The 11,964-nt window shown below is 43.7% G+C and overlaps 1 protein-coding gene across 1 annotated transcript in view; it reads right to left on the bottom strand.

Annotated features, from left to right (window-relative positions):
- Nucleotides 1–1,212: 1,212 nt before the first annotated feature.
- The window catches only part of LOC138669825 (high mobility group protein HMG-I/HMG-Y-like), a 98,301-nt gene continuing 87,549 nt past the window's right edge, over nucleotides 1,213–11,964 (bottom strand). The window contains exon 6 of the mRNA XM_069756600.1: nucleotides 1,213–2,233. Within this exon, the coding sequence (XP_069612701.1) occupies nucleotides 2,180–2,233 (54 nt within the window). The 3' untranslated portion in view covers nucleotides 1,213–2,179. The remainder of the gene's footprint in view (nucleotides 2,234–11,964) is intronic.

The following is an 11,964-nucleotide window of genomic DNA, read 5'->3' as shown; positions in this document are numbered from 1 at the left end:
GAAATCACACACACTCCAGAATTTTTCCGCAATTTCAAGCCACATGTCCAAGGTGGGTAGGGGTATAAACTCATCCCGAAGTACATTCCACAAAGCCCAACAGATGTCCGCAACTATACCGGACAGGGTGGATATTCCAAGCCGGTATTGGAAGTGGAGGGATGATAAACTCTCTCCGGTTGCCAGAAATCTGTAAGAAAATTTTTTTTACAATCTATTCTATTTATGGTGTGGTTATGCTAAAGGTAGAAAGGAAAATACATGTCTGAACACCCAAAATTTAGACTGTCATTGGTTTAGATTTGGAACGTACCTTAATGTAACCAGCAGACGTTCCTCAGGTGGAATCGCTCTACGGAGCTGGGTGTCCTGTCTCCGTATGGTTCCTTGGACACGAGCAAGCAAATCCCGAAACGAGTCTTGCGACATCCTTGTATATTCTTGGAATTTCTCCGGGTTGGCATTAAGCTCCCATACAGCGTGTGATAGGCTCCACGTCTCTCACGTAATTCAATAATGGGATGTCTCCAAAAACGCCTACGCCGTTTTTTTTCTCCATCTTTCGCGATTTCGGTCTTGCTCCCAAGCAAACGCACAGGCAAGAAACAGCTTGATGCTTAAATCCAGGTTGAAATAAAAGCTCTCCATGCTAAGATCCATTATGACACAGCATACAGGAGCAAAATCTGAAGATTTCAGCTGTTCAAGGGTCTATATATAAAGATCCGACAATACACGCCCTCTGTAGTCCCATTGGCACGGTCTCGTTATCTAGATTTTTCTCCTGTTAAATTTTTCACCCTGTGCACCAAAAACGCAAACGCAAAAAACCGCATAGAAATACGTACAAACGCGGCATTTGTTAACCTCATGCATTCCCCGCATGCGGCTCAAAAACGCCGCGTTTGTACGTGTTTTTATGCGTTTTTTCCTGCACTTGCGGATGCAACGCTGCGGATTCTACCGCAAATGTGAAACTAGCCTAAGCTGTACACAGGATGGAAGACAGGACATGAGAACCTCTGTTCCAGGTTGTCGTCATCTTAGAAGCGCACACACACCACTATAAAATTTTATGCATTTTGGCTGTCTAATCTACATCTACTAATCTTATGGAATAGTTAGAAGTGAATATGCCCCTTAGTGAACCTTATAAAAATATGGCCAAGATAACCTAACAATTACTGTGGGCTGAATAAAATAAGGATGACATTTGCACTAGAAAAAAAAGTGTACTTTATTGGAACTTTAAGCAAACATGATAATCTAGTGCAGTATTCAGATCAGACCTCAAGAGTTCTTGCCACATTTGGGATGTTTAGTCAGAGTTTGATATGACTTGAAAACAAATTTAGTAAGACATCTAGCACACTGTATTTGTAGACATAAAACACAAATGCACAGACTGTCAATCCGCATGATTCACTACTAGTTAACATGTACTATCCTTGTAAGTATTGTAAAAATTTGTTCATCTACACACACAATTTCATCTATTGACAGCACTTTAATCTAATAACACATGATGTAACACATACTCAATTGTAAAGTCAGCCATGAATTTAGAAAAACGACTCTAAAATAATGTTTTTTGGAAACATATCTAGCAAAGCACAAAGATATGGGCAAAATTAGCACCATTTATACAATTTGCACTGAGTGCTCCCATACATAGTCACACTACTTTCATAGACACCCAGGCACATATGGATTTACACCAAGTTACTGGTGAAAAGATGGGCTTTGCCTGAGAATCATTTGCTGTGGATCAGTAAATGCAAAAGTCAATACACAATTAATAGATATAAAATTGAGCAATTGTTGCACAGGAAGATTGAATTTAAAATAAGCGGTTTGGTACTTTACATAAAGACAAAAATATTCCTTTGCTTGTGCACGGACATTACTACTGCATGCTCCTAACATGAGAATTGATGATCTAGAGATTATATTAATGCTGGCAGTGACTTAAAGGAAGGCAGAAATTCAATAAACCGTACCAGCACAGCACTTGGTAGCAGAACTGCCAGCACTAATAAAGACCTGAGTATTGTGGCAGGAGGCATAAGTACTTCTGTCCTGTCTGTAGTTTAGTGGGTCACACATATGAGTCTGACTAGAGAATGTGGTATTAAGTTAGAAGCTGAGGTTGATACAGGATGAGGTGAAAGTAGTGAGGTCACTGATCTTCTGAAGACTCTTCTGCTGTACCCCCCTCATCGTCATCGTCTGCCTGAGAAGATATAAAAAAAAAAAAAAAAGTTTAAAGTCTCGGTTTTCAGATTTTAGTTATGATCCATTTAGCATTTTAAAGAACAAAGTACAGTAAAGACCAGAAGTTACCAAAGCCAGTTGTTGAAATGTACACCAGAAAATTCATTAAATCAATCATAGCAATTCCTTTTACCACAAACAAAAATTCAATTTAAATCAATAGATTATTATTATTATTTATTATTATAGCGCCATTTATTCCATGGCGCTTTACATGTGAGGAGGGGTGCGAGAGTGTTCGAGGGGAGGCCACAGAGCAGGAGGTTACAGTAGTCGAGGCGGGAGATGAGGGCATGGACTAGGGTTTTTCAGATTCTTGGTCTAGGAATGTACGGATCCGTGAAATATTTTTGAGTTGAAGGCGGCAGGAAGTGGAAAGGGCTTGGATATGCGGTTTGAAGGAGAGATCAGTGTCAAGGATTACCCCGAGACAGCGAGCTTGTGGGACTTGGGACAGTGGGCAGCCGTTTACTGTAATGGATAGGTTCGTTTTCGCATCAGATAGGGGAAAGACAATGAATTCTGTTTTGTCCATGTTAAGTTTTAGAAATTTAGCAGAGAAGAAGGATGAAATAGAGGATAGACATTGAGGGATTCTGGTTAGTAGGGTGGTGATATCTGGTCCAGAGATGTAGATCTGTGTCATCAGCATAGAGATGATACTGAAAACAGATTCTATGAGCTGTCCCAGGCCAAAAGTGTAAATGGAGAAGAGCAGAGGCCCTAGAACTGAACCCTGCGGGACTCCGACAGATAGGGGGCGAGGTGAGGAGGTGGTGTGTGAATGGGAGATGCTGAATGTTCGGTCAGTTACATACAGGTCCTTCTCAAAAAAATTAGCATATAGTGTTAAATTTCATTATTTACCATAATGTAATGATTACAATTAAACTTTCATATATTATAGATTCATTATCCACCAACTGAAATTTGTCAGGTCTTTTATTGTTTTAATACTGATGATTTTGGCATACAACTCCTGATAACCCAAAAAACCTGTCTCAATAAATTAGCATATCAAGAAAAGGTTCTCTAAACGACCTATTACCCTAATCTTCTGAATCAACTAATTAACTCTAAACACATGCAAAAGATACCTGAGGCTTTTATAAACTCCCTGCCTGGTTCATTACTCAAAACCCCCATCATGGGTAAGACTAGCGACCTGACAGATGTCAAGAAGGCCATCATTGACACCCTCAAGCAAGAGGGTAAGACCCAGAAAGAAATTTCTCAACAAATAGGCTGTTCCCAGAGTGCTGTATCAAGGCACCTCAATGGTAAGTCTGTTGGAAGGAAACAATGTGGCAGAAAACGCTGTACAACGAGAAGAGGAGACCGGACCCTGAGGAAGATTGTGGAGAAGGACCGATTCCAGACCTTGGGGAACCTGAGGAAGCAGTGGACTGAGTCTGGTGTGGAAACATCCAGAGCCACCGTGCACAGGCGTGTGCAGGAAATGGGCTAAAGGTGCCGCATTCCCCAGGTAAAGCCACTTTTGAACCATAAACAGCGGCAGAGGCGCCTGACCTGGGCTACAGAGAAGCAGCACTGGACTGTTGCTAAGTGGTCCCAAGTACTTTTTTCTGATGAAAGCAAATTTTGCATGTCATTCGGAAATCAAGGTGCCAGAGTCTGGAGGAAGACTGGGGAGAAGGAAATGCCAAAATGCCTGAAGTCCAGTGTCAAGTACCCACAGTCAGTGATGGTGTGGGGTGCCATGTCAGCTGCTGGTGTTGGTCCACTGTGTTTCATCAAGGGCAGGGTCAATGCAGCTAGCTATCAGGAGATTTTGGAGCACTTCATGCTTCCATCGGCTGAAATGCTTTATGGAGATGAAGATTTCATTTTTCAGCACGACCTGGCACCTGCTCACAGTGCCAAAACCACTGGTAAATGGTTTACTGACCATGGTATTACTGTGCTCAATTGGCCTGCCAACTCTCCTGACCTGAACCCCATAGAGAATCTGTGGGATATTGTGAAGAGAAAGTTGAGAGACGCAAGACCCAACACTCTGGATGAGCTTAAGGCCGCTATTGAAGCATCCTGGGCCTCCATAACATCTCAGCAGTGTCACAGGCTGATTGCCTCCATGCCACGCCGCATTGAAGCAGTCATTTCTGCCAAAGGATTCCCGACCAAGTATTGAGTGCATAACTGAACATTATTATTTGATGGTTTTTTTGTTTGTTATTAAAAAACACTTTGATTGGATGGGTGAAATATGCTAATTTATTGAGACAGGGTTTTTGGGTCATCAGGAGTTGTATGCCAAAATCATCAGTATTAAAACAATAAAAGACCTGACAAATTTCAGTTGGTGGATAATGAATCTATAATATATGAAAGTTTAATTGTAATCATTACATTATGGTAAATAATGAAATTTAACACTATATGCTAATTTTTTGAGAAGGACCTGTAGTTACATAGTTATTACATAGTTATTAAGGTTGAAGGAAGACCATAAGTCCATCTAGTTCAACCCATAGCCTAACCTAACATGCCCTAACATGTTGATCCAGAGGAAGGCAAAAAAAAACCCCATGTGGCAAGAGTAAGCTCCACATTGGGGAAAAAAAATTCCTTCCCGACTCCACATACGGCAATCAGACTAGTTCCCTGGATCAACGCCCTATCAAGGAATCTAGTGTATATACCCTGTAACATTATACTTTTCCAGAAAGGTATCCAGTCCCCTCTTAATTTTAAGTAATGAATCACTCATTACAACATCATACGGCAGAGAGTTCCATAATCTCACTGCTCTTACAGTAAAGAATCCGCGTCTGTTATTATGCTTAAACCTTTTTTCCTCCAAAAGCAGAGGATGCCCCCTTGTCCCTGTTTCAGGTCTATGATTAAAAAGATCAGAAAGGTCTTTCTACTGTCCCCTCATATATTTATACATTAAAATAAGATCACCCCTTAGTCTTCGTTTTTCCAAACTAAATAGCCCCAAGTGTAATAACCTATCTTGGTATTGCAGACCCCCCAGTCCTCTAATAACCTTGGTCGCTCTTCTCTGCAGCCGCTCTAGTTCAGCTATGTCTTTCTTATACACCGGAGACCAGAACTGTGCACAGTATTCTAAGTGTGGTCGAACTAGTGACTTGTATAGAGGTAAAATTATGTTCTCCTCATGAGCATCTATGCCTCTTTTAATGCATCCCATTATTTTATTTGCCTTTGTAGCAGCTGCCTGACACTGGCCACTGAATAAGAGTTTGTCATCCACCCAGGTCTTTTTCATTGACGGTTTTGCCCAGAGTTTTAGAATTAAGCACATAATTATACATCTTATTACTTCTACCCAAGTGCATGACCTTACATTTATCCCCATTAAAGCTCATTTGCCATTTATCAGCCCAAGCTTCTAGTTTACATAAATCATCCTGTAATATAAAATTGTCCTCCTCTGTATTGATTACCCTGCAGAGTCTAGTGTCATCTGCAAATATTGAAATTCTACTCTGAATGCCCCCTACAAGGTCATTAATAAATATGTTAAAAAGAAGAGGGCCCAATACTGACCCCTGTGGTACCCCACTGCTAACCGCTACCCAATAAACACCCTTTGTTTCCTATCCCTGAGCCAGCTCTTAACCCACTTACACATATTTTCCCCTATCCCCATTATTCTCATTTTATGTATCAACCTTGTGTGGCACCGTATCAAAAGCTTTTGAAAAGTCCATATATACTACATCCACTGGGTTCCCTTGGTCCAATCCGGAACTTACCTCTTCATAGAAATTGATCAGATTAGTCTGACAGGAACGGTCCCTAGTAAACCCGTGCTGATACTGGGTCATGAGGTTATTCCTCTTCAGATACTCCAGTATAGCATCCCTTAGAATGCCCTCCAGTATTTTACCCACAATAGAGGTTAAGCTTACTGGCCTATAATTACAGAGTTCAGTTTTTGTCCCCTTTTTGAATATTGGCACCACATTTGCTATACGCCAGTCCTGTGGTACAGACCCTGTTATTATGGAGTCTTTAAAGATTAAAAATAATGGTCTATCAATGACTGTACTTAATTCCTGCAGCACTCGAGGGTGTATCCCATCCGGGCCCGGAGATTTGTCAATTTTAGTGATTTTTAGACGCCGCCGCACTTCCTGCTGGGTTAAGCAGGTGACATTTAATTGGGAATTTTTATCACTAGTCATTTTGTCTGCCATGGGATTTTCTTGTGTAAATACTGATGAAAAAAAGTCATTTAGCATATTGGCTTTTTCCTCATCCACCATTTCACCCAGACTATTTTTAAGGGGGCCAACACTATCATTTTTTAGTTTCTTACTATTTATGTAGTTAAAGAATATTTTAGGATTATTTTTACTCTCTCTGGCAATGAGTCTCTCTGTCTCAATCTTTGCTGCCTTGTTTTGCTTTTTGCAGAATTTATTTAATTTTCTGTATTTATTTAATGCCTCCTCACCACCTACTTCCTTTAATTCTCTAAATGCTTTATTTTTGTCACTTATTGTGCCCCTTACAGCTCTATTTAGCCATATTGGTTTCCTCCTATTTCTGGTATGTTTATTCCCATACGGTATATACTGTGCACAGGTCCTATCCAGGATGCTAATAAATGTCTCCCATTTTCTCTGTGTATTTTTGTGTCTCAGGATATCGTCCCAGTTAATTGCACCAAGATCCTCTCTCATCCGTTGGAAATTTGCCCTCCTGAAGTTTAGTGTCCTTGTAACCCCTCTATTACACATCTTTTTAAAGGATATATGAAAACTTATTTTGTGATCGCTATTACCCAAGTGACCCCCAACCCTTACATTTGCTATGCGGTCTGGCCTGTTGGTTAATTAGGTCTAGCAGTGCCCCCCTTCTTGTTGGGTCCTGAACCAGTTGTGAAAAGTAATTGTCTCTCATAGTTGTCAAAAACCGATTACCTTTGCTGGAACTGCAGATTTCTGTTCCCCAATCTATTTCAGGGTAGTTGAAGTCCCCCATAATAATGACTTCTCCTTGAGTCGCAGCTGCATCTATTTGCTTTACGAGGATATTCTCCATTGCTTCCATTATTTTGTATTTATAACAAACCCCTATCAGTAATTTATTATTTTTTCCCCCTCCCCTTATCTCCACCCACAGGGATTCTACATTTTCATTAAATTCACCTACATTATCACGCAGGATGGGTTTTAAGGACGATTTTACATAGACACACCCCACCCCCTCGCTTATCTGTACGGTCATTTCTGAACAGGATATAGCCCTGCAATTTAAAAGCCCAGTCATGGCTCTCATCCAGCCATGTCTCAGATATTCCCACCATGTCATAATTATGCTCCAACAACATTAGTTCTAATTCGTCCATTTTGTTGGCGAGGCTTCTGGCATTAGTATACATACATTTTATGTATCTCTCTGCACCTCTATTCTGCACCTCTATTCTTTCTTAAATTATTAACTGTTCTAACCCCACCCCCCATGCCACCGCCACCCCCAACTTCCTTATTTGTGCCCAGGTCTCTATCTGCACTATCTTCCCCTCCTATAAAATGAATACCCTCCCCCCCCCCCCCAATTCCTAGTTTAAACACTCCTCCAACCTTCTAGCCATTTTCTCCCCCAACACAGATGCACCCTCCCCATTGAGGTGCAGCCCGTCCCTAGCGTAGAGCCTGTAGCCAACTGAGAAGTCGGCCCAGTTCTGCAGGAACCCAAACCCCTCCTTCCTACACCAATTCTTGAGCCACTTATTAACCTCCCTAATCTCCCGTTGCCTCTCTGGCGTGGCACGTGGTACAGGCAGTATTTCGGAAAATACCACGTTGGAGGTCCTTGCTTTCAGCTTGCAGCCTAATTCCCTGAAATCATCTTTAAGGACCTTCCACCTACCTCTAACTTTGTCATTTGTGCCAATGTGCACCATGACCGCTGGGTCCTCACCAGCCCCTCCCAGTAATCTGTCCACCCGATAGGTTAGGTATGACGAGATCCAGGATAGGGCCAAGTCTGTGATGCCAAGGGATGAGAGGACCTGTAGTAATAGGGAATGGTCCACTGTGTCAAAGGCAGAGGAAAGGTCCAGGAGAAGGATAGAGTAGTGTCGCTTGCTCTTGGCGATTAATAGGTCATTGGTGACCTTAGTTAGAGCAGTTTCAGTGGAGTGGTGTGACCGGAAGCCTGATTGTAAGCGGTCGAAAAGGGAGCAGGAAGATAGATGGGAGGACAGTTCAAGATGGGCGTGTTCCAGTAGTTTTGAGGAATAGATCTAAGAATAATAAGTTCCACAACTGGATGTGTTTCTCACTGCAGGAACATTTTATTTAATCTTATAAATGTGCCGCTGTTGTGCACTGTGTAATGGCTGTGCCTGACCGTACAGGAACATGATCCGATCATACCACATCCTCCGTGTAGGGGAGGCACTGCAGGGAGGCTTCCCGGCGCCTGCTCTGAGCAGGCGTTTGAAACCCACCTCCCTTCAGGACCCGGAAGGCCCCCTGCGGCCATTTTGGATCCAGGCCTGCAGGGAGGAGGAGGTAGGAGACCCTTGGAGCAACACGATCACATCGCGTTGCTCCGAGGGTCTCCGGGAAGCACGCAGGGAGCCCCCTCCCTGCGCGATGCTTCCCTATGCCGCCGGAAAACTGCGATCATCTTTGATTGCAGTGTTCCGGGAGTTAATGTGCCAGGAGCTATCCGTGAACACTCCTGGCACATAGCTGACATCCGGCCGCGCTACCCCCTATCCCGTCACTGGGAATTAAGTCCCAGGTCACCTGGACGGGATAGTACGTCATATGGGATTAAGGGGTTAAAAAAGTCAGCTCGGCACGCAAAAAATAAGCCCTCAGTTAACCCGAGATCAGGAAAAATGGAGACGCTACTGGTATTGGAAAATTGCGTAATTTTTTTTTTTGCAAACTTTGGAATTTTGTTTTACCACTAAGACACCAAACATGTCTAGGTTCTCTTTTCTTTATTAACTCGTAATGACCTTTAGAATGATAATGGCAGGTCAGTTTTAGCATTTAGTGAACCTAGCAAAGCCAAACAAGTGTGGGATTGCACTTTTTTGGCAATTTCATCGCACTTGGAATTTTTTTCACATTTTCTGATACACGACATGGTAAAACCAATGGTGTCGTTCAAAAGTATAACTCGTCCCGCAAAAAATAAGCCCTCATATGGCCATATTGATGGAAAAAAAAAAAGTTATGGCTCTGGAAAGAAGGGGAGTAAAAAACAAGAGCTCCGGGGGTTAAGGGGTTAAAAAAAAAAACACACTAGAGATTTCATCATCAACCAAGGTATCATTTTAATCAGTACAACAGCACTAACCTTCAGGTTTTAAATGAAAAAGGGAAGCAGCAAATTGGTGAGAAAATGAAAAAGTGCTGTCAATACTGCACACAGCAATGTGCCAGCACGGTCTTCACTGTGCTCGCTCTTGTCAGCTTATAAATAGTAATAAGCCACCCACAGAGCAGTGTCACTATACCCAGCAGTGCAGAAGACTAATCCTGCCTCTGGTCTCTGCTGGATATAGTGACACCCCCATGTTGCCAGCTTACTACTATTCTAGGAACAGAGACATGCATAGACGAGACAGCCCCTGAAACGAGCATTACTGATTAGGCTTCATTTCAGGGAGGGTGCATGGGCTGTGACAGTGACCACAGCCTCTGCCTGCTGATGACAACAAGCAGCTCAACACACAGATTCTCAAATGAATAGTCCCCAGACAGGAAATAAAAAAAAAAAAAAAAAATACATTAGGCGTTCGTGTAGTTCGTGAACGGTTGGGAATTTTTAAACCAAGTATATTAGAAAATATGTAATATAGTGCAGGGAGGGACCTGTTTGAAGTCTCTATACACTGCACCTGTGCAGTGTGGCTGACTGAAAGACAAATCCAGCGGTGACAGGGAGGAAGATGAGGATGAAGGAGAGCGGCGCTGGAGATCGTGGTATGTGTAGGCGCTGACCGCATATTGCAGTCTCCGGCACCAGGAGGACATACCAACCGCAATCTCCATCAAGGCTGGAGGAGGAGTGTGACGTCTGCTCCTGAGCATAGCGCAATCTTGGCGCCATTTTGTTAAAAACAAATTTGCAGGGGGCGTGGCCTAGCAGGAGATGTGAGAGGACGCTTGCCGGACCTCTCCCGCTGCCCGAACGGAGACTTAGGAGATTCTAAAGGCGCCGCCGAACGCCAAACACCGGAGGAGCAGCTCCTGAGTAACCGGGGAGCAGGGAGAGTAAACCGCACGCTGCAGGAGCCGGTAAATGACGCGCAAAAGGCAGAAAGAAGCCGGGGTGGCGGGCTGCACGCGCTCCCAAGATGGCGCCGACAGCGCAGCGGAGGAGGCGGCAAAGGCAGGCGCTGCTTACCAGAAGCGGCTAGAAATATTAGCAAAGCTGGAGCAGTTCGCCAGAACAGGAGGCAGGACGGATCATGCAAGGAGCTGAAGGAGAGGTGACAGGAGGAGCGGTGGACTCAGTGGAGCAGACGGGTGAGCAGGCTGGGGCACAGAGGGAGGTGGTGGAGAGTGAATCCTGCATGGCACCCACCATAACACCAGCCATAAGCAATGCTCCAATGGATAAAGTGGCTGGGCTGGCCCTGGATTGTGCAGCACAGCTGGGAACTGTATGTACTGATGAAGCTGCGGAGCCGACCCCGAGGGACATTTTCTCTGCTATACTGTCTTGCAAGACTGCATTAACAACCCTAACTGCTCAGGTAGATGGCCTGAAGGGGGAGGTTTCCTCGTTCCGCTCAGCTATGCACAAAATGGAGGGGAGAGTTGAACTGTTGGAGGAACGTGTAGGGGGAGTGGAGGACCAAATTGCCGAAATGACTAAAAGGGAGAAAAAAATATGTCCAGCGCATTTCAGAGTTGGAGCTTAAAACTGACGATCTGGAGAACCGCTCACGTAGAAATAACTTGAGAATTATCAGTGTGCCTGAAAAGGCAGAAGGAAACAACCCCACTGAATTTATGGAGACATGGCTGAAAACTAAGGTGGGAGGAGATAGTCTCACTAAATTATTTGCGGTTGAAAGAGCGCACCGGGTGCCGTCCAGACCTTTGCCCCCTGGATCCCCTCCAAGGACCTGTCTGGCTAAAATCCTGAACTATAGGGACCGAGATATTCTGCTGAGAAAGGCCAGGAATATGGAGGAATTAACCATCGATGGCAACCGAGTATCTATCTATCCTGACTATTCCACAATTGTGCAGACACTTAGGATGAAATTTGGAGAGGCTAAAAGACGTTTGCGTGAACTGGGCCTAGCTTATTCTATGCTGTATCCGGCAAAACTACGTGTGGTGGCTATGGACAAGGTCCACTTTTTTCAGAGCCCTGAGGAAGTGTCGCATTGGTTGGATCTGAACGCGAAGCGTATTGGAGCGGAAAAGAACCGCTGAGGAGGACCAGGAGTGATTTTCTGACTAAAGTGTTCATTTGGCAGAATTAACTGAGTTACCGGTTCATTGTGACAATACTGGAGAAATTTGTTTTGAAGGACTAGTGCGCTATGGTTGTGTTCGGCGGCGCAACTGTTTTTACATTATGTTTCAGATGGGCGGGGGGAGGGGAACGACTGATGGATAGAGGGGAATTTATTGTGGGTGAGTGTCAGCTTTTAAGTCACTGGTAGGAGTGTGTTAGTACGTTCCCTTTTTCTCATATAGAGAGGGA

Source organism: Ranitomeya imitator, chromosome 3, assembly GCF_032444005.1.
Source record: "Ranitomeya imitator isolate aRanImi1 chromosome 3, aRanImi1.pri, whole genome shotgun sequence".
In the NCBI taxonomy this organism is placed as follows: Eukaryota; Metazoa; Chordata; class Amphibia; order Anura; family Dendrobatidae; genus Ranitomeya; species Ranitomeya imitator.
Note: the sequence above shows the minus strand (reverse complement) of the source record. Positions and strands in the feature narration are given on the sequence as shown.